Below are 26,602 nucleotides of genomic sequence, written 5' to 3'. Positions count from 1 at the left end.
ACTTGTAATACATTTTTTATTTGTCTTGATGTAAGTAATCAACTCAGTAATTTTCATGGTGATATCTAAAGGTTAAAATTTGTACCCTATTCACGTAAGAAAAAGAATGAATAGGCGTATGAATAGGCTATATTTGGGTCTTTTTCTAAACTTTCCCCTAATGGGATTCTTCGGGGCTTTTTTTTTTTTCATTACTCAGGACATATTGAGGATACAAAATCAGTTGAGTTTGCTTCTGTTGCAATTTGTTCAAACTTTTTTCATAAAATGACTAGACTATAGGCTATGTTAGCGCTTATGAAAAGACATAATAGCAATACTATAAATAAAGTAAAGCAAAAAAGCTAACAAATATGAAAGTCAGTATGTTATTGCTTATACAACGGTTAAAACTATTTAACAAGCTAAATAGACCTAACGTTACTGTTGGTTTGAGTGAACCTGAAATTGACGCGGCCGTAGCTAAATAAAATAGCCAAGCGCCATAAGCCCGAATTAAGGAAACATCGAAAATTCACAATAAACATATATACACACGCACAATTTTATACTATACAACTGTACATATCGAAAAATCGAATAAGTATTGTTGTGCTGCTCCTCGCGGCAGTGCGGTCCCATGGTGTAATGGTTAGCACTCTGGACTTTGAATCCAGCGATCCGAGTTCAAATCTCGGTGGGACCTCGTCCTTTTGAAAATGTAGAAAAAGCTACAGTAGTCGATGATTGAAAACAAATACTATGTCGTATTGAATTAGAAAACCCAAGGTTAAAGCATCAGCTTTGTACCTTCATAAAAATGATAATTCATCAAGTGTACGTTTACAAAATAAACATTGACACAAATGACACAGTGTCTCCAAGTCACTCGTGTCGTGAGTATGCTCATATTTAATTTACTGATGAGGATGGACTGGTTTTGATATTTGATAGCTGCTTATTTAAGTAATCAAAATTTGTGACAGTAAAATAAATTCAAATCAGCACAACAGCCCATCAGTTGATTCCTTGTTGCAATGGCCATTCTTTTTTCTTTTTTGTCACAGTAAGACTATGTGTATAAATATGAAATATATATATATTTTTGCTCTATTACCAGATTGAGGATGTAAAAATGTTTAAAATTTCCAAAATAATTATAAATATATTGTTAATTTACACTTTGCAGACCACATAAGTTGATTTAATGTTGATTTACAGTCTGATGGTTTCTGTGAGATAAATAGCATTGAGCCCAATTAAATGGCTGTATTCATAAGCTTTTAGGATTGTATGCCACACCTAAGCAAACTATGTTTAACGGGCAACAAGCAAAGACTAGCAGTGCTTGTTAGTTGGAACATAAGAAAGTGACACCCAACATGATTAGCAAATTTAGAAAAACAAAAACAAAGAAACATGACTGCAAACCTTTATTAAATAACTGGAAATCAGATCATTTATATATAAAAATGAGAGTCTAGACATTGTAGTTCTTTATATTTTCCATTTTTATTAATATTTTATTTAAATACCAAAAAAGTTTTGAATAGAAAACAAACAACCAAAACATTCTGACCATTAAACTGAAAACAAACACACAAGTCAAAATCAAAATCAATGAAAATAAAAACAGAACACAGTTGTTGTTCTGTTCAGTCATACACTTTGGTATCCTGAGTGGTAGGATTAAAAAGGCCCATTTACTTAACCCAAAAAAGGTTTGTGTTAAAAAAAACTTTCTCTACCTTTTATTTATCCATTAGATATACTTTACCAGGAAAATGTCCAGTTGTTGTTTTTCTCATAGAATTCATTTTTATTCAATAAAAGGCATATAATTTAAAATCACTTCATAATGCACTCAATTTTAACCTGACCTTATCACACTGATTTTTACTACATGTGAACATGACAGAAAAAGTGGAAGCTTGCATACTGAGTTGTTTTTTTGTCCATCCTAATGACAAACACTCCTCTGATTCTGTGTATAAATGTAACAATATCCACTGCACTACCCTCTTTTCCTTTGTTCTCTCAATTTTGTTTTTCTCCATCTCTCTATACTGTGTTCATTTTCGCAGCTGTTGAGGTCCCAGCATGACTTTATTGATGAAGTTCACAATGGCTGTGGCTGGCTGCTCTGGGTCGAGCTCTGCAAACAGGTGACACACGTTTCCCAAACCACCACTGCGCCGTGCAACAAATCCAAACATCCTATAGAAAACAAGAAAGAATCAGACCATGACAGATTGTTAAAGTGCTTAACAATCCTTATTATACTATTTTAAAGGTTCCTAATTTAGTTTTGGAGGTCTTCTACAATAGGTTTACATGCATCAAAGGTAAATTTGAGGTAATTTTCTCATAATATACATTGTTTTCTCACAGTGTCTGAAACGGTTCGATGATTCGATCAAGGTTCTGATCTGTCTAAACCCCTCCTTTCCGATAGCTGCTTTGCTCTGATTGGTCAGATGGCCCAGTCTGTTGTGATTGGTCTACTTCTTACAGTGTGTTTCGGAAACGAAATAGCCATTACTATATCTGAATTTCAGCTCCGGAGCCTGAATTTTCAGCCAGTGAAGACCATATGCGGGCTTTATGCAAATTCGTTACAAACCATACGTAGGTTCGTGCAGGAAGTATGACTGGAGTTACTGACGACTCGTTTCAGGCAGTTCAGAATTGGTTCTTTCTTTTGGGAGACAATAACTTTGATCTTTGCAGATCTAAACAGCTATATAACACACTACATGAAAGGTAATATCCGAAAAAAAACATAAAAGGGGCACTTTAAATTAAGAAATCAGAAATCTGAGTGGCAAAAAAACAAGTTGTCTCACTCCTAAATTTACATATTTAGGAATAAACTTCCAGAAAACATGAGAAATGCTACACCAAAAGAGAAATTGTGTAAGTGTATAAGTAGAAGCACTTACTTGCAGGAAGTGTTATCAGCATCAATCCACCTGGCACGCACACACACACACACACACACGCACGCACACACATACACACGCAGAGGCTAAGCAACATGTACAAGCAGAGCAAGTAAGAGAGAAGCTTAAAGAGGGCAGGAGAGCCCTTGTGCAAAAAAATAATGGCACGTTGATAGACTTGATAGATCAGCATGAGAGTCAAACCCTCTCTTCTAGACATGTTCACTAGACTACGTTCAAAGCAATACACGTTGGCTTGGCAATTGGCAGAGTATATGAACGATGCAGTCTGTTGTAGATTGGAGTTGTATTTTTCTAATGATTCCATCTTGAATTTTACCTTTGATCCAGCGGATCCACACTGCTGAAAGTCACAGTATGAATAGGGTAATGTCGCCTAAAAAAGAGTCTGTATAAAGAGAGAGAGAGAGAGAGAGAGAGAGAGAGAGAGAGAGAGAAAGAGAGAGAGAGAATGAGGATATGGATTAGATTCTTATCTGTGTCATGACTATGAAGACTGTTTTTACTTTTCAGTGTCTCCGATTAATGTCTTGGGAATGAGCCATAAAGGCATGTGGTTTGCTTGAATGTCTAAAATAAGTAACTTTAATCTCATACTTGAAGGACGGTACTAAAAATATGCTTGGGGAGTGTTATTAATAAAGCCATGATACAATGAATGTTGTTTTGCTTGGCGAAGCAAAACATACGTGTTATTCAACATGTGTGTTTGTACCTGCGCTGATTATCAGTGAGGGTGATGCCCTGTTTGGACACTTTGAAGTGGACGACTGTTGGCGAAGGACGAGGCTCCTGGGTCAAAGTACACTTGGTTGCCTTGGAGACGGCTTGTGGGCCAGTCAAAGATTCCGTTTCCACTGAATTCAGGTAGAGAACATTACAAGCTGACAATGAGAGAGAGAGAGAGAGAGAGAGAGAGAGAGTAAAAAAATAATATTAGAGGGAGAAAAGGGACATTTCTGCCATGACATCTCTCTCAATGGAGCTGCTGTAAAGCCAAACAATCTCTGTTACTTCCTATTATCACTGTAAAGCTGCTTTGAAACAATCTATATTGTTAAAAGCGCTTTATAAATGAAGGTGACTTGACTTGACTAGATATGGCAATGTTGATATGTTTGGTCTTGGTGGAATTGATCTGCTTCGCTGCTGCTGCTGTGAGCAAGACATGCTGCTGCTGTACAATATAGCGTACATGAATTACCCGTAGCAGATCTATACAGGTGGAGCTGGGGAAGGTGAAGGGTTTCTGAAAGCGCGCTACACTGCTAAGGCAAATACTGACCAAGTATTTAAAGGTTGAGCAGCGAGCTCATTGGCTACTGATACAGGAGGATCCAATCAGCTGTGCCCTATAGAGAATGATGTGATCGCAAATAGATTGAGTAAAGGCCCTATCAGCCTGTGCTGAGTTTCTAGTGTATCTAGAGTTTCATGACAGAACTTAATTTGTTTAATATTTTTATTTTTAATGAAATATAATTAATATAAACTTTGAAGTTTATCATCAAGCTCTTTTTTTATAAAATACCATTCAAATGTTTGGGGTCAGTACGGGGTTTTTTTATTCTGCAAGGATGCATTAAATTGATCAGAAATGACAATAAAGACTTTTACATTGTTACAACATTTCAAATAAATGCTGTTCTTTTGAAGTTTCTATTAATCAAATAATAACAAAGTATCATAGCGTACACAAAATATTAAGAAGCACAACTATGTACAGTATCTTGAGCACCAAATCAGCATATTAGAATGATTTATCAAAGATCATGTGACAGTGAAGACTGGAGTAATGGCTGCTGAAATTTAGCTTTGTCATCACAGAAATAAATTACATTAAAAATGGAAAAAAATTAATTGTGTTTTATAATATTTCATATTATCAATGTTTTTACTGTATTTTTGTTTAAATAAGTGAAGACTTGGTGAGCATAAGAAACTTTCAAGAACAAAAATCTTACCAACCCCAAACTTTTATATATAGCTTTTTTCCTCCAACCATTTATACATAGAAAAATAAAATAAAAAATAAACTCACCTGCCCCCTGTTTCAATAGATCAGCAGCTGTGCTGGTATTAGTTCCACTTTGCAACTCCTGCAATTCACCAACAAGATCTGAAACACAATCAGACAGTTATACACTCACTATGAAAAAAAAATGAATGCATTGCCAAAGGTTTAAATGTTTGTATGACCTCTATCTGGGATTCGCAGTACACACGGAAGAGACACAGGGGTAATGGAGTGCTGATACACCAAAGCAGACAGGGAGCCTGGGAGGAAAGAGAGAAGAATCATAATACAAAATCAACAGACGTCACTGTTTTCAACGCAGAACATTAGAAAAACATCCATAAACCAGGCATAATCGTCTTTGTCTCACCAAAATATGTTTCATTTTGACAGCCTTTGATCTTGACACCTTTAGCGCCACTCTCAATCAGGAAGTGCCTAACTAGCTGCTCCTGTGGGTTGCCCGTCTCACCATGGTTACTAGCGTGGGCTGGAGGTGTGGTGACTTTGAGGGCCAATCCATATGCGCCTTGGAATGAATTACTATCCCTAATGAGAAAGCAGCCAGGCTCCTTATCTTTCAATACTGCAATAGCTAAATGGGGAAAGAGATATTTTGTACTTCTGTTAATAGAGGCACAGCAATATTTCTGTAATATGCATCATCTCCTATAGAATGATAATTTAATACAACTATATTTTTAAATGTTTTAATTCCTACAATTTATTTGCTCATTCAAATATGCTCAGGTTTTTCATTTTTTTATTGCATTACTATGCAGTTGTTAGGGTGTTCCTGGGTAGATGATAATTTCTTCATGACCGCTTAAATTAATAACACAAACACCTGGGTGTTTAATACTTGCACTGAGATTAATCGTATTCGAAAAAATTATGACCAATAAGAAAACTCGATAATTGTTTTCATGTTATGGCTCATAACTGATAAATGGCCTATATTAAAATTTCATTTTGCCTAAGGCTAAGCAATTAAAAAAAATGGAAAAATACGGTAAATACTATAAATAGCAAATATCGACTGCTCAATTGTTAATATTATTGCAAAATGTAAACTATATCATTGCTCAGCTCTAATCTGCTAAATTCGACTATAAGGCATGAAGATCATGATTTTCTGTAAAGCTGCTTTGAAACAATATGTTTTGTAAAAAGCACTATACAATTAAAACTGACTTGACATTTAACAGTGTTACTAGATTATTATTGTTTTTAAAGATTAAATTTAGGTGAGCGTTAGATAACAGCAAGGTAATCTAAACGAAAAACAGGAAATGAGCATTTGCAATTAAATATCTAATATAATTAAATACTAAAAAAATCCAATAATAATGGTACCAATATATTGTGTATCCCTAGTAATATATAATAGTTAAACTGTGTAGAGCATAGAATGCCATAATCATGGGTTCGACTGCCAGAGAATGCATACAAAATCTGCCAATTGAATAAATGTAAATGTACAAAATATTGACGCAAGCACCATTGAACATGCAGATGTTCTCACCCTGGTCTCTGGAGATGCCCGGTTTGTACCAGTACTTGGAGCTGTCTTGAACAAACTTGGAGCTGAGGCGGTTCTCTGGCTCCTCCACACCACTAGAGGGGGTTACTTTGCAACTAGAAGTGGGAGGTAATTCACTGGTGGTAGAGGAGAAGGACACATGGAACTGGGCTGATAAAATAGAAGGTTTTCCAGCTGATTTTACTGAGGAAGTGCCAGTGCTATCAGACATGTTTTGAAGGGGGGGTGAACGTTGTTTTTCAGGAAGAGGAGGTTGGGGTAAGGAGGCCGGGATGGTGATTGCAGTGTAGCCTGTGTATGGTACATGAGGCACTGTCAGAAGAGGGTAGCAGTATGACACTATAGGGAATGAGGGTGTGACGTAGCCATCAGGGTCAGGTGACAATGTTGTCAGGTCACTGTTGCTGCTTCCCTCATTGCAGTTGGTCAAGGGTGTCAGGCTTCGCCTTTCAGCATTTATGTTGAATGAAGGGAATTCAGAAGTGGAATTTCTCTCTGAAGAGCAAAGAGGCGGCTGAGGACTTGTTGAGGTTGAAGTTGAGGTGTAGCATGAGCCAGGGCGCTCCCCTTTATCCTGCACTGATTCTGGGACTCGGTTACTGAGAGCTCTGGGGTTGTGCGTTTGTACATGCACTGACTCCACACCCTTGGATAATGGTGGGTTACTAGTGACAGCGGTGTTAGATGTAGAATCTATTATCTGTGTTTTCTTCATCTTTTCCTCTGCTCCACTGGCAGTGGAGACAACTGTGATCAGAGATCCAGGGAAAGTTTCACCCTCTGGGGCTTTGCTTTTTATTGGATCTCTTGCCTCCAATGGTCCACTGATAGAATACACAGACGGATTTAGGTTGATAGTAGGCCTACATTAAATTCAATCTTCAACTATCAAAATAAACACCGTGGTTGACATGAGATTAATGTACATGAAGAAACATAATTACCTGTCCCGGGTAGGATGAGAAAAGGCCTCAATGTGACTTTTATCAGCATCTAAGACCTTAATACTCCTATCTACAAAACACACAATATAGAAAGAAAAATGGAACAGATTAGAAATGAGAAGAAAGCTGAAAGTTAAAGGGATAATTCACCCAAAAATGAAAATTCTATCACTGTTTACATCATTTAGTCACATGGACTTTTACTATGTAACTTTTATGCCACTTTTCTGTCCTTTTCAGGGCTAGACAGTATCAATCACCAACTCATTTTGTTTACATTGTACAAAATATCTGATTGGAAAAAAATACTGGTTTGGATGACTTGAGAGTGATGACAGAAGTATCTTTTTGTTGTTGTTGAACTATCCCTTTAAATATACACTACTGTTCAAAATTTGGGTTTTGGAAAAGGTCTCGTATGCTGACCAAGGCTGCATTTATTTGATCAAAAATACAGTAAAAATTGTGATATAGTGAAATATTATTGCAATTTAAAATATCTGTTTTCTATTTTGATATATTGTAAAATATAATTTATTCCTGTGATGCATGGCAATCTGAATTTTCAGTAGAAATTACTCCAGTCTTCAGTGTCACATGATCCTAAGAGAACTCATAATATGCTAATTTGCTCAAGAAACATTTCTTATTACTATCAATGTTGAAAACAGTGCTACTTAATATTTTTGTGAAAAGTCTTTTTTCAGGATTATTTGATGAATAGAAAGTTCAAAAGAACAGCATTCATTTGAAATAGAAATCTTAAACATTATAAATGTTTTAAATCTTACTGACCCCAAATGTTTGAATGGTAGTGTATAGTCTGACAATTAATTTGCATTATATAATACCAGAAATATTTCTATTATATACATCTAATAAAAATTGTTTTAGGAACACATTGTTTGGCATAATTTAATGACTAATGACGAACTGTGTCAATGTGATTACCATTAAGGCCATTCTGACTCTCTTGAGTTGAGGCACTGTTGTGATTGGCTCGTTTTGGAGGTGGCGTGACAGCAATTGGGGAGGAGTTTGGTGAATGACTGATGGAGGCGTAACCAGGACTCTCTCTGAGCGCTTGTGGAGAGCAGGGACAAGGTGGATGCGGACTGTGGTAGCCACTGCTTTGAGGGCTGGGATATGGACTGAGTGGTGTAATATTTTCGGGTTGGGTGGCTGTGACATATGCCGCTTGATCTTGTTTTGGGATAGCGTGGCAATGTCCGTATGATAATGTTACTGGTGACATCGCTATTTTGCGCCGCCAGTATTCGGCCTCTTGAACTCCCTCCCAATGAGACTCCACTCTTCCATCCCTCCAGTGCATAGGCACCTCCGTCCTAATCCCAAACTCCGCCTCTCTAGACCAAGGTAGAGCTTCTAATTCTCTGCCACGTAAAGAGTGGAGGGCAACATCCTCTCGTAAGCGAGAACAATCCCTGCAGGAGCACGATGTTGGCGATGTCGTGCTGTAACGTAACTCTCTGTATGGACTGGAGAGCAGTGACTGATTAGGGGATAGAGAAGGAGGGATGATGGCATGGCCCTGAGGGAGGGCGGAGCAATGGAACAGAGGACATGCCTCCCCAGTGAAGAACGTGCGTGTCTGTGGAGGAAGTGTGTGGGAATGGGAGGACTGTGAGTGGGAAAGTGGCGAATGAGGGTGAGCTTCTTTAGGGGGAAATGAGTACAGGTGTCTAATGGTTTCTGGGCAGGGATGGTGCAGACAGCGCCCTCTTTCCCATAAAAGATCCGGGTGGGATACACACAAGTCTCGGACTGACAGTGGGGCAGTGCGGCTGCAGGGAAGTGTGTAGTGTTTGGGGTGGAGGGTTTGTGCAAGTGCATTCGGGTTGGTCAGGTCTGGGCCACAGAATGAATGAGTGTGGGAATACGGACGACCATAACAAGACTGAACGGGCCGATCTGGTCTCAGGGGAGAGCCGTCGCAGTCGTCAAGAATTGCGGTTTCTCTGTGTCTTTCCCTGTCTTTGTCCTTCTCCTTTTTTTCTCTTGGAAGTGAAGAGAGGGATTCTGGCGGTGCAGATGAGCGACTTGCATCTTTGCTGAGTGAGAGAGGCTGGATGGAGAGATGAATGGGAGGACAAGGGGAGGAATTACTGGGTAAGTGTGTGGAGGTTTTGATGGAAGTAGGGCATCCGCTGGGACTGGAGCCTTGTGCTCGACGCTTCTTCACTTGAGCATACAGGCTACCGTCCAAAGGCCCACGTGTGTGACAGATATCTAGAGATCACAGGGAAATACATAGACAAAACCATATTATTTACAGTCTCATGACTTTGGAGTGAATGAAAAATGTCTCAGTGTCTTTTTGTCCCAGAACGCAGTTTTTACCAGTAGGGAACCCCTCAAATAAACGATTCTCAAAAAAAAAAAAAAAGATTGATTATTTTTTTTGTACTTTTTGATATTTTTGTTTGTCACTATGGCTGTCCACACTAGTGTGTTTTCATTTTAACACAAAACTGTCCATACTAGACTGAGTGCACATACCCTCAACACTATCCTCATGGTGAAGGTTAAAGTTCTCATACGAGTCCCAGCGCACAACAGGATCTGTGGTGCCATAATCCACAGATACTCCCGGCTCATTTCCCTGTACCTCCTCACCTAAGAACACACAAACACACACATACAGCATTAAGACAGTGCTAATACATGGAAAAATTGTGGAAGAGTTAAGTTGATAAATGTTTACCTCTCCTTTGCGGGCCAGAAGAAAACAGCAACTCAACAGTGGCGTCTGCAGGGAAACGGTCGTCTACACATACACAAATCAGAATGATAAAACAGAAAACATCTGTTATTTCTCTGCTTTTGAGAAGCTGAGGTACTGGAGTGGGCAGTCAAACAAACAGTGCAAGTATTTACCTGTGCAAGCATGGTCAAGTTCCACTTTGCCAAAAGCAAGCTGAGATCCATGAACACTACAGGTGTGAAACTGGACTCTGAACACACATTCTCTCATACACACATTTGAGACACGGTGATAACACTTCACCTAAAGACAGACAGCAAGAAGAACATTTTTACTGAAGGAAATGTGCTGCTTTTCCGCACAAAACTCGCCAATACTTTGCTTGGGTGTTGTGGGTGGTTGCCAGGGCGTTGCTATGTGGTTCTTATAAGGTGTTCTGAGTGGTTATAAAAGTGTTGCTAGGCAGCTGAGAGGGTGTTCTGGTTGGTTGGTTGCTTGGTGGTTAATGGCGCAACAGGTGTCTGTGAGATTCTTATCCAGATATATGGCTTGGGTTTTTTACCTTTTTTATCTTTAAATGGATAATTCACCCAAAAATAAAAATTCTGTCATCATTTACTCACCCTCATGTCTTTCCAAACCAATTAGACATCCGTTCATCTTCGAAACACAAATTAAGATATTTTAATGAAACCTGAGCCTAAATTAAATCTGTTCATCATATAAGGTGATCATATCTCTTCACAAGACTTGTATTAAACCATTCAATTCATGTGGATTCTTTTTACAATGCCTTCATGATCTTTTAGAATTTTCTATATTTCGGTTAGGTGGACTTTCCATGGAGGGACAGAAATATCTCAGGTTTCATTAAAGTGATCTTAAAAGTCTTATTGGTTTGAAATGACATGAGGGCAAGTAAATGATGACAGAATTAAAAATTTTGTAATAATAATAATAATAATAAATAAAAAAATTCTGTCATTAATTACTCAACCTTAAGACGGAACACAAATTAAGACATTTTTAAGGAAATCTGAGAGATTTCTGTCCCTCCATTGACAGTCTAGGCAACTGACACTTTCAAGCCCCAGAAAGGTTGTAAAGACATAAAAGTAATCCATGTGACTCCAGTGGTTTAACCTCAGTTTTATGAAGCGATGTGAGTGCTTTGTTTGAGCAAAAAACATAATTTACCACTTTATTTACAAAATATTAATCTCCATCGCGTGTTCACGCAACAATGTCTGCTCTCACGTCAACACAACATGTATCCGCTGTGGTGCTCTCGTGAACGCGCGATGGAGATTAATATTTTGTAAATTAAGTGATAAATTATGTTTTTTGTACAAACAAAGCACTCGCATCGCTTCATAAAATGGAGGTTAAACCACTTGAGTCACATGGATTACTTTTATGATGTCTTTACTACCTTTCTGGGGCCTGGAAGTGGTAGTTGTGTAGGCTGTGAATGGAGGGAAAGAAAGCTCTCAGATTTCATTAAAAATATGTTCATTTGTGTTCAGAAGATGAACGAAAGTCTTAGGGGTGAGTAATTAATGACAGACATACGGGTGAGTAATTAATGACAGAATTTTCATTTTTGGGTGAACCCTTTAAGCCAGATAACTTGGCAAACTAATAGCACACACCTTTTCTCATATAAGTTTAATACCTAGCATTAAAGCTTTTGATCAATTCTAACCCCAAGCATTGCATGCAATATTCTGGTGTCTTATCATACGTTTAATAATGGAATGATATTTTTAAATATGTATTTTAAAAATATTTTCTCCCTTCAAAGCAATGGCTAGTGAGCAGGTTTTAGGAGCATCTAATATAACAAGAATGTATTCATGTGAAATTCATTAGTGTCCTCACCAGGATGTCTCCCTTCAGAAGTAGAGCTGGTTCAATATTCACACACAACATCTTACTGTTAGGGTTCTGAATATCACTGTAACACAAGCAACAAGAAGTCAGGCAAATTATGATATCTGATTTGTTTTCATAGGTCAGTCAAGAGAGGACATGACCTGTGGAGAAGAGAGGGGAAATGTGATTTGGACACACTGTGAGCCAGTTTGAAACTCACATTGCTTGGATTTCCTGCAGAAAAAACAATCTTAAACCAGCCTAAGCTGGTCAGGCAGGTCTTTGGGCTGGTTTTAGAGGGGTTTTGGACACTTTTCAGCTGGAAAGCCAGCCTGTTGACCCGCATAATACCAGCTTTGCACAGCTGGGAGACTAGCAACATTAGTAAGTATGGCCAGAGTGAGATCAAAATCAACTTAAAACAGCTAAGACCAGCTGAATGATGGTTAATAAAGATATTTTGTAGGGTTATGTGCCACAGGTCAATATATCAGAACACACAGTGCCACAGCTCTGAAAAACATGTAACACTTAATGAGACTGATAAAATAGACCCACTTACTATTTGCCTGAAGAATAGACCAGCTGTAATGACTGATAAATCTTCAGAAAGGGAGAGTAACCTTCAAAATGCAATGGAAAAAATGAGGCAATGCAATGATGCTACATTCAGTCATCATTTACTCACGCTCATGCGATTCCAATCCTGAATGACTTTCTTTAAACATAAACATATAAGAAGATTTTTAAATCTGAAGATTTTTTTTTTAAAGGTCGCAGTGTTTTTTTGTTATACAAAAAAGGGCAATGGCGACCAATGCTGTTTTGGATACCAATGGCATTCATTGCCATCCATAGGCAAAATCATTTGAAACATTCTTCAAAATATCTTCTTTTGTATTCTGCAGAGGAAAGAAAGTCACAGGTTTGGAATGACATGAGGATGTGTAAATGATCCTTTCATTTTTGGTTATCACTTTTACACATTTTAACATTTAAAACATTTACATAGAATTCTGTACTTTTCCCCTCCCCAAACTCAGTACAGACATTGCAAAATAAGGCCTTGGTTTGATTGAAAAGGGGTTTGTGTACCTCCTCCAGACTGGTAGTTATGCAAAGCTGGAATATGAATCTGATGCAGGAAAAGTGGTGAGCTGTTCATCTTTATTGCACCCGAGAGAAGACCGGCAAAATAATGTATATACCTGCGATCACAGAAAGAACATCATGACCAAACTAGAACAACGTTATTCTGGAACAAACATAAATAAACATGGTCATACCTGTTCTGAGACGGTTGGAGAGAGGAAGAGATTTTATCCTCACAAAATTTCCTCATAGCAACTGTCGAGAGGGCCTGATCTGCCCTGCACACATACACCAGTAAGAGTCAAATCATTTGAATACCAATCATGAATTATAATAAAATGCCCATAAAGAGCATTTTAAGATTTTTTAAAATGTTTTTAAAATAAGTTTCATATGCTCATCAAGGCTGCATTTATTTGATCCAAAATACAGTAAAAACAATAATACTGTTAGTATTAATAGTATTACAATTTATAATAATCATTTTCTGTTTGATATATTTTAAAATGTAATTTAATTCTGTGATGGCAAAGCTTAAAATAACAGCATTTAAATATAATTATTTTTTTTAACATTATACATGTCTTTTATCAATGTATTTACTGAATAAAAGTATTAATTCCCTTTAGGGAAAAAAAACAAATGTCCCCATAAAGACTGTAATAGTAATTGTTTTTGATCCCCATGAGGAAAACAGCTTATAAATCAAACCAAATGTTTTTTGATCATGTAAAAATGCAGCTTTTTGTGAGGTTTGTGTTTTTAGGGGAATAGAATGTACAGTTAGTACAGTAAAACATTTTCTTTTTTTAAATTAAAGTCCACATAAAACATGGAAACCAAACAAGTGAGTGAGTGAGTGAGAGTGTGTGAAAGAGAGAGAGTGTGTGTGTGTGTGTGTGTGTGTGTGTGTGTGTGTACGTACCCAGCTGATATTTTGCTATAGTGCATGTAAGCTGCCACAATCACCCCTGTTTTTCCTTTGTTTCCCTAAGAAAGTAAAAGTTAGAGAAAGGAAGACAGATAGAGAAGAAAAAATATATATAACAACTAATACTAATTTGGGGTTATGATTTTCTATGACATGAAAATTTGATTTTTAAATTCTCTCATCATTTACAAGTCTATATATTGGATCAGACGGATCTGGTTATTGAGTTCACAAAAGGGGAAGATAATCTTAGGAATTATACTAGAAATACAGTTGTATGGACTACTTTTATGTTACTTTTATAGTGCTTTTCTGTCACTTCAGTCCAAATTCATTGCAACTGCACGGAAAAGAGAGTACATTAGTCTAAACTTTTCCATTAGAAAGACAGTCATATGAGTTTGGAATGACTTCGGAGTAAGTAAGTGATGAAAGAATCTCATTTTTGGATGATCTATTCTTTTAATAAGACTGTGATGACATTTAGACACTTTTAGCTCTTATATTAAACATTAAATAACTTCTGATCTCAACCTTGCAGTGAAGTACAACCACGTTGTGGGGGTCAGAGTTAAGCCAGTTCTCCATGGTCTTGCACACAGCACATATTTTATCGAGGGGCGGGGCATGCAGATCGGGCCACCCAAACTCCTCAACCTGAGGCAGGGGAAGGGGTCATCCCAAAAATACAGAAACAGAGCCATACGTCAAAACAAGCAAGCTACAGAGTGACTTAGTATGCTAATCTAGGTAATAGAATAACAAAGAGCAAGATACCTTTGGATTTAGGCTGCAGATGTCATGACGTTTCTCTGACAGATTTATAAGCTGAGAAGAAGTGAAAGAGACATAAGCGTGCTAATTCATATGGAATTAAATCTCAACAATGATTTTAAACAACAATACAACTGACCAAGAACTTGTCTTGATGTTTAGATTTCAACATGGCCGCCACTTCCTTAAGGTTAGCGCTGTAATGCTGTTCTTCCAGGTCAGACAGGTAGAGGACAGAGATGATACGCTCAGTGATGTAGGTCAGATCGAAACCATAATGACTGCCCATTAACTTCTCCATAACACTTTCCATGCTGTCTCTACTGTGAAACACACATACAAAAGAGACAAACACATGCGAACTTAAAGGAACGGTACGTCTGAAAAATTAGACATTTGCATATTTTGTCACCCACATGTCGAACAACCTGAAGGTCAGTAAGTGATGACAGACTGTTCCTTTTTCGGTGAACTATTCCTTGCATTCATGATGTTGTTCTTTTCTCTGTCATTCAGAGTTAGCTTTATAAAATTTGCTCTTACCTGGGAGGGATGTTCAGCTGGTTTTGAAATGGAGGCTAGGAGAGATCAAAGTTAGTGTGAGAAAAAGGCAGGCAGATATGGTACAGACATTGCTTTTTAATTGCAATACATCAAACACAATTCATTTAACCGTTCTTTTCTGTTAATAATGACTTGTTTTGTGTTTGACTCCAGTTGTGTCTTTGTAAAAAATAGTAGTGATTTAAAATTAACTTCTTAATTCCTTTCCAATTGTTTTATTGGATTCCTCTGATACGACCAAAAAAACAACACAAACAACACTATATTATACAATATAATTACATTGTTTCTGCTTGGGGTCTATTTAATCCCAGCAAAAACACACTGTAGTAAATACAAGAAAACAACCGGCAGGAGTGGACAACAGTGTTTATAATCAATCAGAAAATCTTAACATGTGAAAAAGCATTGCATTTATTCATGTTTCATACCTGGCGTCTCTCTGACCCCAAACATAAGACTTCAACTTTAACCAAACATAAGACAGGGTTCCCACACCTTGGTTAACTTCAAATTCAAGGACCTTTCAAGGACTTTCCAGGTCCAATACTAGGACTTAATGTGGGGACACATTTCAAGTGAGAGCAAGGTTACATTGTGTTACCTTGTATGATACATTGTTACAGTTTTGCGCGTGTGAACGTCATGGCAACGTACAACACAAAGTACCTCACGCAGGAAACACTTAACGTAACGCGTAAATGTGTGTAACTAACGTAAATCAAGCAAGCTAGTATGCATAGGTCACAAAGTGTTGACGAAATAGGCCTAACACATTAGCGGACCGGAGGAAATAATAAGGAATTTTTTACAGAAAACTTATTGCACAAAAAATAAATTCAAGCACTTATTTTCAAAAACTTTCCAGGGCCTTGAAATCTTTTTTTCATATTTTATATTCATACTTATTTTTTCATAACTTTCAAGGATTTCAAGGACCCGTGGGAACCCTAATAAGATAAACAACTTCCATTTTTCCCCAGACAAATTCTATTTTAAAGGTTGATTGAACTAGTGAATGCATAAAAAGTTGACATTACATTTATCTTTCCACAAGTCAAAAATCTCCTGAAGCTGGTTGCTTCGAGTTTTTGAGTATCTAGGTGAGATTTTGTTTATAATCAGTTCTTATAAGATTCATGAAGTCTCAATCAGATCCTTCAATATCAGTTCCGCTATTAATGTAATGTACATGCACTGTTAAATATGTTTTTTTTTAAAGATATTTGTTAAATGTTGGGTTAAATAGCAATTCACCCATAGACATTATGGAAGTAAATATCTGTAAATTAGTAATACTCACTGGATCTGAGATAACTTCACAGGGGACAGTGACCTGGAAGAAATCGAGATGTGAGGAAACCAGATGCACAGAATCAAACATCCTTGACACATAATACGGGTTTAGACATCAGAGACCATGACAGAGACACATAACAGTGTTTTAAACATACACATACGCAGCTAGCATACTTTGGGGCCACTGGTTGACTCTCCATTTAAAGACATCCTCTCTGTCCTCATTAGGTTATCATCACACCAGGGGACATCTGGTACTGTTTAACACTGTGTGCGAGTGTGTGGGTGCTCACATATTTGCACACGTTTACTCTGCTTCCTTTCCAGTAATTAGTTTAGACTTAACATTTTAACATACACACTCTAACACACATGACTTTGCATAGGCTATATAAGGCTTTAATACATCATGTAAAAGTTTGAGAATCCGTCTCTGAAACCTGACCACCATTCTGGATACTGGAGGGTGAAAGTGTGATATTCTGATAGACTGACAGACATGGAGGCTGATGTGGACAGAGGGTGGAGACACGTATATAAAGAGAAACAAAAGCAGCTGATCTCTCCATCCAGGACGGATGAAATGCCTGCTGCATGGCTTTGTGAACTATTTCCACTACTCTATTTCAGATGATCAGCTGGCCTGTGCCTAATCATGAGTCTGTTTGTAGGAGTGTATTTTTTTCACCATGTAAGTCACGAATGTTCACTGCATTGCTGCCTTACATTGAAGAAAAGTCATTTTATTCATTATTTGAGCTCTATAGACTTAAGTAGATTGACTTTGGATTGCCCTGCTGGAAAACACAATGAAACGAACATGTTGCTACATACAAAAATAAAGATTTCAAAAAGGGAGTTTTTACCTATTTTTGGTTCCCCTAAGAACCTTTCAGTGAACCATTTTTTGTGTGTGTGTGAAGAATAAAGCAGTGGAAAGGTTCTGTGGATGTTAAAGGTTCTTCATGGAACCATCGATGACAATAAATAACCTTTGTTTTTTAAGAGTGTAATGATACAATTATATTACAGCAGACAAAACAGATCCTTTATGTGGGATGAGGAAACACACAGGGGTTCATTAACTACATCCTGTTTAGCAGGTAGCAACTAATTGCTAGACACAGACACAATAACATGCTCTCACACACACAATCTCAATCACTAAAAAAAGTTCAAAGATAAATGTTCATCTATAATGCTTAATAACAATCTGATTGTATCTCTCATGTGTCAGTGTCTTACACTCTTGTCTCCACTTTCATCAAATGGTGATTCTGTCTTTTCTACAGTATTTCTCTCTGTGCCAAACAGATCATTTTTTCACTACAAAGATAAAAAAATATTAAACTATCCAAAATGAAAAGTACACTAAAAGTATACTTAACTTTTGCAATAAGCAATATAAAATCCCTGTTTAAAAAGAAAAAGTGTCTGTACCTTTCTCAGACGAGTCCAGTTTTCTAGAGTTCATATAGCACACACACACACACACGAGTGCTCTCCTCTCTTTCTCTCTCTCTTTCTGATCCTCTCACTCTCTTGTTCCCACCCAACTCTTCCTCGCTCTCTCTAAAACCAGAGGGCATGCACTGTAAAAAGTATTCTAAGATCAAATAAATGATGCTTTAAAAATGTCTAAAGATTTACTTGATTATTGTAGTTTTTCGTCGTTAGCTCATGATGCATTAATTGAACCTGTAACACTTTTCAATAAGGTCCCATTAATTAATGCAACATAATGCATCACCAAACAATGAGCAATATTTTTTTTAAATAGGCCTATTTAATATTCTTTGTTATAGACCTTATGTAGCGCCGCCCCTTTTCAGCACTGCGCTCGTTGTGTTCTGTCTTCCAGTCTGTATTTCCACAGAATGAAAGTAAGATCTTACGAATTTATGAATGAACCGCTTGTTTAAAAATCTTTCCGTCTACTGACATATGTTATGACATCCGCTTAAAACATTACAATGCTCATGATACCTTTTCTTAACTCTACAATAAGTAAATCCACTTCACCGATGCGATACCATAGAAATATACAGAGCTATTCTGAAGATTGCACATAAATTGAATGCTTGAATCTAATTGGTTGATGAATGTTCTAAGGTGTGCAATTATTTTCAGGGAAACGCACGGCTAAAGTAGTTCCAGGCAGGTCTTGACCGCATTACAGTTCCATATGACTTCACCAAATGATTTCAGTTATTTCAGTTATTACAAATTATTTCCATTTTTTGCCACAAAATTAAATTTTATTATGTATGGGAAACACATACCCTATTTCTCCCACTCCCACTCTCGCTCGCACTCAAACACAAACACACACAGTACGGACAAGCACTGGCACAGAAACATGTTGTCAGCGCTGCTCTGATGATATTATCAGCAAAATATTAAAAGCCACATGACATTTCTTACTAGTGAGTTAATAACGGCGCTGTTTTTGAAGCGGATAAACTTAGTTGTTACGCTATTAGTAGAGACGATGTTGCCGATGCCGAACAGTTACTTTTTTGAGTATGCATGAATAATTATGATTGCATTGTTTTGACACTTGACATTTTATGTCCATGGAAACTGTTGCCTTAATTTATTTAGGTTTGATGAACACAATTTTTTTACTGAGAAAAAAAAAGAGAAGGAGAGAACAAGAGGAACAGCTGTGGCGTGTATAACGTGTGGATACACTAGTGTATATCCGTGTGATGCACTGATGGCATCCGGTGACTGATTGCAATTTCTATTAATACCAAAGATAACCAGAGTTCATAACTCATTGGATTTAGACCTATTTGTACTATTTTTGTGAGTGACACACATCACAAGACCAAAAGCCACGAAGATCATATGAACATTTGGTGCTACAAGGACACACACAGTCATTACCAAGAAGTGGAATTATTTTTCAGGCGAATTTCCTTATTGTTTATAGCCAAATCCAGTGCCAATCACAGTTTAGCAATATTCACGTACTTCACATTATAAGCAAAGAGTAGTAACAACATTTCAGCTGCGAGAGAAAGAAACATACCTTTTCCTCGCATTTCGTATGCACTGCAGTTTTACACTCTGCAAGAAGAAAATGTGGATTATATAAATAAATATTAATGTACATTATGTTATATGTGTGTGTACATTATATGTGTATGTGATAGGTTTTGCCTTCAATGTGGGGACCAAATGTCCCACAAAGATAGTTAAATCTGAAATCACATTCATTGTGTGGAGCAGCCAACAGTGTCCATGAGTAAACGGCTTAAGAAACATGATAAAAAATATATTTTACAAAACAACAGAAGTAAATGTAAAGTATAAATGATAGAAAAGCAAATGTGTGCTTCACCTCTGCAGTACATGCCATGGCTGTCGAGGGTTTGTCTGCAAACAGCACAGTGGTGTTTCTTCTTGAAGTTCCTCTCTTTAAAGGAGTGTGAAGCCACTTTCTCCAACTAAGCACACACACACACACACACACACCCCTCAAAATTATACAGTAGTAGATACATTTTCACAAATGTATTTATAAACATGATATTAATGAGAACTGAGCACACGTCAACACGCCCACAGTCGTGGTGATATGAAGAGCATAAATAAATCACTCATACACTGGAGATGATGAATGAAATGTATGTTTGTATTGGGGAAGAGTACTGTGATGATAGAACTGTTTTTGATGCACTGAGCAGATATTGTGAAAGACAGTTGGATGATTTGACAATCACTGAATGACAAAACTCTTTATTCTGTTCTACCCTACAAACTAGCTGACTTTTTCCAACTTAATTAATGACGTCTACATATTACCACCATTTCATCAACAAATTATTATGAATCCTATAGGAAAGCTTTAACTCCATTCATAGCAATAATATTTTGTTTATGAAATAGATTTTTAGATAAGTCTCTTATGTGCACCAAAGCTGTATTTATTTGATTAAACATACAGTAAAAACAGTATGTTGTAAAATATTATTAAACTTTAAAATAACTATTTTCAATTTGAATAATTTTTTTAACGTAATTCAGTAAAGCTGAAGTTTAAGCATCATTACTCCAGTCTTCAGTTTCATATGATCCTTCAGAAATCAGTCTAATATGCTATTTGGTGCTCAAGTAACATTATTATTATTATTATTATTATCATTGTTGAACAGTTGTGCTGCTTAATATATTTTTGTGGTGACCTAACCATGATAAAAAAATGTAGGATGGTTTGATGAATAGAAAGTTCAAAAGAATAGCATTTAATCAAAATATATTTATGTCTGTAACAAAATTACAATCACTTTTGACAGTCTTTATTTTCACTTTCGTAAGATTCTTACAATTCTCACAATTCTTTAAATCTTACTGACCACAACCTTTGAAAGGCTCAGCTTGACAATGCTGCCATCTACAGCCTGTAAATGGGAAGTAAACAATCGCTATAATATTAGGAAGCGCGTGCTAATTCATATGGGTTGTATAAAACCTTAATCGATCTGCCTAAAAGTTTTAGAGGAAATATAACTGTTCAACAATCACACAGGATGTTTAAAAAAAGCATGCGTACAGCAGTTCACTAACAACCTAGTGCAAAAGTTCCCTTCATAGAGGTTATGTTTACATACTACGAGCATGTGACATCCAGATATTAAATGTACAACACAGATATGAGAAACTTTTTTTTCTTTTCTTTTTAAACGTGGTTCTTAACAGGCACATTTTCAGCTCTCCACCCTTCTCTCTTGCTCTCTGCAGCCAAAGTTTGGCTCATGGATAAAGCATTTCCCTTCACATATCCAACACCACAGCTTTCTCCTCATGCGTTCTCACTTCTTGAAGAGAGCAGAATGAACTCACTGTTTAGGTTTCTAGAATTCTCCCAAAGTCAAATGTACAGGCTATAAGAAAAAAAGACACTCTGCTACTGTTACTGCTTACATTCTGAAATAGAGTTTTGGCCCTGCTAATAGGAATTCTCTTACACATACACACTCACATTCCGGGCAGGAGTAGAGGGGAACAGGTGGGAAGGCCGAGGTATGCTTCCACCGTTCCAGAATTCCACCGTCTATTTTTAACCTCTTTCTGACCACAGGATCCCTGGGAAACCTATGTGTTTGTGTGCATGCTTGCATGTGTATGATAATCTGGCTATTTGTCAGTGTTATGGAATATATTGCCCTTTTTTTTTTATGTCAGCACCATTACACCCTTATGACATGGAAGAGTTTGTCACTGCTTACAATGAATTGTGAAGTGGAAATATTCCCTTATTCTATTTCCATGCATTTAAATCTCTAAGGAGGTCAATTTTCCACCCTATAGGTTAGTTTTCTAAGGGCACATAACATGCTAAAGCTGTCTGACCCCAAAGAGTCAACCTGCCACCAAATGACGGACATGGAAGTGTGATTGTGAGTGAGCGTTTGTGTGTGGGGGTGAATGTTCACTGACAGGAATATCCCTTCAAATACTATTCAACCTTTGCAGCAAAAAATAGTTTAACATACACTTCATTCACTTTCAATTGCACTGTACATTAAACTGCATTATAAGCAGAGACAGGGGTCTAAATATTCTAAACAGAACCACTTAAAACAAGAGACAGCTGACAGCACTTAAAATATACACTTTAACCTGAAATTTTGTTGAAAAAAATAATAAAAAAATACTCCTATGTCAACCAACTCGGGAACCCCAAGAGTAAACAAAAAAAGACACTTTATAATAAGTTAATATGACTAGGCTATATAGCTAAAATTATAGTCAATATAAATACGTGACAACATAATATAATGAATAATATAAAATATAATGGATAATAATAATATATTATATAACAGTTATGGTTGATGCATTTGGAAACAAACAATACTCTTACATGATTTATAAATCTAGATTAATGCTAACATTTCAAGCTGTATTTAATGAATATTAATGTATCATGAATGAACATGAATTAATAATGAACAAAAGTATATTAACATTAAAGTAGGTTAATGATTTTTTTTTTTAACAAATGTTTGTTAGTTCATGATACTAATGCATTCACTAATTTTAATTAACTGAACCTCATTGTGAAGTTTTACTGTGATAACTTTTATAAAGTACATTAACTAAACAGATTAGTTATAAAGTTACAAATAGTGAAAACAGTACTATATGTTTTACATTTCTTCTCCATGGACAAACCCCTGATTCTAAAGATTGCAAATATGGAATGATTTACAGAAGACATAAAACATAAGCATTGAGGGAGACCCAATGCAATCATTGGAGAGCGTCTTACCTATGACCCCATGTGTGCACACACACACACACACACACACGTACCTCTGTTAAGCTGAGAATCTCTGCATCATCTGTGAGGTCTCGTGTTTTCGGGGGGTCCGAGGGCTGGGAATTCCTCTGTTTAGCCCACCGCTGCTTGCTGAAGACACAACCCATTCTACTTCACTTACTTTATTCCTCCTTAGATATCCTTTCCTTCTCCTCTTTACACTTTCTTAGCACTTGTTTTCCTTGGTCTTCAGTCCAGGTTGCTCTTTGTTTTATGTTTCCCGTCTCCTCAAGGACGTCTCCTTGTTCCTCAGTGTCTTAGCGTCCAGTTCCAACACAGAATCATATCTCTCACACCATCTTTTCCACACATTCTCTCCAACTTCCAACGTCTCCCTCTAAGTGTCTCTCGGGGTGTCCTCCCTTTGACTGTCTTTTGCCCCCTCACATGCACACTATGTAACGCCCTCCTCCGTCTCTATCGCAGCTGTTTTTGGCAGGCTTACGTCAGACCCTTCCTCTTCTCAGGCACTTGAGCTCTGCTCACCCACTGGGAGCCATCACACACACACACACACACGCACAACCCCTAAGGCTTGTATTCCAACATCTCTCCACCACCCAGTCCCTAAGTCTGCACACAGAGAGAAGCATTAGGTCTTCTGTTCCTCCTCATCTCTGTTTTTTATTGGCAGAATGAGACAACAAAGCATCTGTTCTTGTTCCTTCACATCCGCTCTCTAGCAGGACTCGCCTCGCATCTGCATGTGTGGGTGCAATACTGAATAAGTTACTGTGGAGCACATGAAACCACAAAACTGTTCCATGAATAAAATTCCATTCATAATTTTTTTTGTAAAACAGGGTGAGCAGTAGTTCCAATTAAATGAATAAAAAGCTACAGGGACCAACTGAGGTGACCGTAGAAGTTGTATAACTGCAATTAATGAAGTTAATGAAGGTTACATGACTGAATCAGCATACTATAATACGCATATCAGAAATATGGCTGACTTTTCAATGTACATTTACTGGACTATACTCCTGCTGTGTGACTGCAATTAAATTAATTGTGTAAAATAAAATGCGTCTGATTATTGCATAATTGCCATAAATATACAGTGCTGGAATTGCATAATCAGATTCCATAAAGTAAGTAGGCCTACTTGTAATTAGATGTTTTAAAATACTCATAATCAGACTATGGAACTTTTTTCTTGATTACAAAGTCTTCTAGTTTTGTGGAATTGCACACACAGACCAGCCACTAATCAGATGGCTAATTACATGGAAAATTGAGAGGCCACAAAGCATTCGACCACTGGATTTACAGAAATCATTTCACTTTTAAGAAGTGTTTTCTCAACATTTTTCTTTCAAACACATTTTTTTAAAACTATTTATTTAAATTTTTATGATTTATTTATAAGCTTTTCATTAACCTCACAAATCCCCTCCAGTTCCTTAACGAACCCTGACATAATGTAATATTTAATAAAAAAATAAAAAAATTATGTTCTTTGTGTTGTTGATAAAAATGGAATATATTTTGTTTCTGTTTCTATTTTTATATCAATATGGTACATTATCCAATTCAACATGATAAACGAGTTAGGTCAAAAGTCATTTAAAAGTAATCAAAAAGAAGTGTTATATTAGGCTACTTTAAATGTGCAATGTAACGGATTACTGTAACGTTAATTTGTAATCAGTAACTGACTACAATTTGTAGGCTAAGTAATCTACCCAGCACTGCACATATATTATATAATTAAACCTTTATGACCTTATGTTAGTCACAAGATGAGGTCAGAAAGTTCTTATGATCATGCAATTATGCAGTTTTCTTTTAAACATTTGTTTGTACACACCACAAGGCTATTTAAGTGATCTGAAATAAAGCTAATAGATTGAAAACTTTTTATATAACAAAAAATACCTTGAACCATTACCAAAAACTTATTTCTGAACTACCAATTATTTGGTTGCTTCAGTATCTGTGTCCAGAGACCACCAGTTAGCACCAACTGCCATTCTACAGACAACAGAAACAACACTCATACATGCACCTGACACAGCAGAAAACACACAGTAAACACAAAGCACAGCACCTGTCACTAAAAGCTGAAAACACACAGGATTGCAGTCTCGCATCAGTCTCACATAGGCTAACGTTACCCTGATTCTGCTTTTTGTTCGTTCGTCAGCGATTAGCTTGGTTTTATCGCGTCATGCTCAGTCAGTGTGAAAGGGCCTTTATAGTTTACACCCAAGTTTTTAAAGTCTCAGTGCTATAGTTCGGAGATTGTTAATACTAAAATATAAATCATCAATCAACGACACAGAGGAATATAGTTGAAATCGCATTCAGAACAATTTTACGATGAATCGTTATTAAAAAATTGACAGAATCTCAACGAAACTCAACGTCATCACACGTCAGCGTGGGCGCCGAAATATGAATCGTTTGATAATAAAATGGCTTAAATCATTATCTTAACACTTACCATATTGTGTACTGTATTATAACAAAAAGCAGTAAAGGCCTGTTCACACCATGAACAATAGCTTTAACTATCGGAATGAGTCGTAACTATATCTAATTTGCATAAATGTAGTGGAAGGTTGTTGTTTTTTTATTAGCATGAAGCTAAGTAAACCTTATGTTCCATCTAAAAGAAAACTTAATGGCAGGCCACAAGAGCCATGGCACATGGCTTGTTTATAAAAGCCATAAGGATGACAAAAACATTTGGTTACACTTTATTTTAAGGCATCATTGTTACAGTGTAATTATGTATTTAATAAGTACTGGGTAATATGAATTAACATGTACTTACTATAGGTTTAGGGTAGGATTAGGGTTTGGTTGAGCGTTAGTTGCATGTAATTATGTATAATTTACGGTTTTTACAATGGTAAGTACATGTAATATATGTAACAAAGACACTTAAATAAAGTATTACCAAACATTTCATAACAGGACCAGAGTTCAGGTATCTCCATGTGTGGACACATTGACAATGCACTCATGATAGAGATTGCAAGAGTCCATCCGAGTAAAAAAATGCCAGACCACCAGACAACTTTTTCTCCGCCAATAAAAAGAAATTTAAGTATTTGTGTGTAGCTAAAACAGCCCAGGTTACAGGCAGGAGAGTTTCAGTTAGGGCAGCTGGGAAAACATAGGCGGACAGCACAATATGACCACACAAAGAATGCAACAAGCATTGCAAAGATCCCACCCTAGAATGGGCCGTAAAATCCATCTAATAAAGCAGCATGTGGAAGACACCTCGAGAAACACATGGCTCAATTTTTCAAAGCTCAGAGTAAATGGCTCTAAAATGTAACCAAACTAGATTTCTTGTGGCACACATGCAGCTTATTTCAATACTCAATCACCAAGAGACTGGGAGGATCTGCACAGCCTCAGTGTTGGATCATTACATTGGTTTGAAAGCACTTTGAGGGAGTTCACTAACCTTGCCTTCTGAGAAAACAACAACGCTATGCAGGTTTGAGGAGAACAGATTAACAAAATAAGACAGAAACCTTGAGTTTCAGTCTGAGGCATTAAGAGGATTTGAGAAGAAAGCCTATCCTGCTGCCTACACCTCATT

General features: G+C 36.9%; 1 protein-coding gene across 3 annotated transcripts; it reads right to left on the bottom strand.

Annotated features, from left to right (window-relative positions):
• Positions 1-1,508: 1,508 nt before the first annotated feature.
• Positions 1,509-23,410, bottom strand: tns2b (tensin 2b). Of its 3 annotated transcripts, XM_084129220.1 has the most exons (26): positions 23,034-23,410; positions 20,056-20,161; positions 19,744-19,781; positions 16,711-16,743; positions 15,387-15,421; positions 14,983-15,166; positions 14,847-14,897; positions 14,604-14,726; positions 14,064-14,128; positions 13,333-13,416; positions 13,142-13,254; positions 12,609-12,669; positions 12,053-12,128; positions 10,345-10,474; positions 10,172-10,234; positions 9,967-10,083; positions 8,398-9,696; positions 7,447-7,516; positions 6,485-7,326; positions 5,330-5,554; positions 5,142-5,219; positions 4,984-5,061; positions 3,658-3,826; positions 3,262-3,330; positions 2,922-2,951; positions 1,509-2,196 (listed from the first exon to the last, which is right to left on the bottom strand). In XM_084129220.1, the coding sequence occupies exons 1-26, from the start codon at positions 23,145-23,147 to the stop codon at positions 2,052-2,054; spliced, it is 4,398 nt and encodes a 1,465-aa protein (XP_083985346.1). In that variant the 5' UTR covers positions 23,148-23,410; the 3' UTR covers positions 1,509-2,051. The 3 variants fall into 3 exon arrangements, with proteins under 3 accessions (XP_083985346.1, XP_083985347.1, XP_083985348.1); XM_084129221.1 differs by lacking the exon at positions 2,922-2,951 and having other exon boundaries at positions 23,034-23,287; XM_084129222.1 differs by lacking the exons at positions 14,847-14,897; positions 14,983-15,166; positions 15,387-15,421; ... (2 more) ...; positions 20,056-20,161; positions 23,034-23,410 and having other exon boundaries at positions 13,333-13,411; positions 14,604-14,627.
• Positions 23,411-26,602: the final 3,192 nt, after the last annotated feature.

Source organism: Abramis brama (genome assembly GCF_963993115.1).
Source record: "Abramis brama genome assembly, chromosome: 11".
Classification (NCBI taxonomy): Eukaryota; Metazoa; Chordata; class Actinopteri; order Cypriniformes; family Leuciscidae; genus Abramis; species Abramis brama.
Note: the sequence above shows the minus strand (reverse complement) of the source record. Positions and strands in the feature narration are given on the sequence as shown.

What these genes read in the sequence shown, in the direction of transcription:
- tns2b (XM_084129220.1), bottom strand. Translation starts at nt 23,147, where the DNA reads ATGGGTTGTGTCTTCAGCAAGCAGCGGTGGGCTAAACAGAGGAATTCC. An exon ending in TATAGCAAAATATCAGCTGG is followed by an intron (nt 13,417 to 14,063) that starts GTACGTACACAC and finishes GTATGTGTGCAG; the next exon opens with GGCAGATCAGGCCCTCTCGA. An exon ending in ACTGCGAATCCCAGATAGAG is followed by an intron (nt 5,062 to 5,141) that starts GTCATACAAACA and finishes ATTGTGTTTCAG; the next exon opens with ATCTTGTTGGTGAATTGCAG.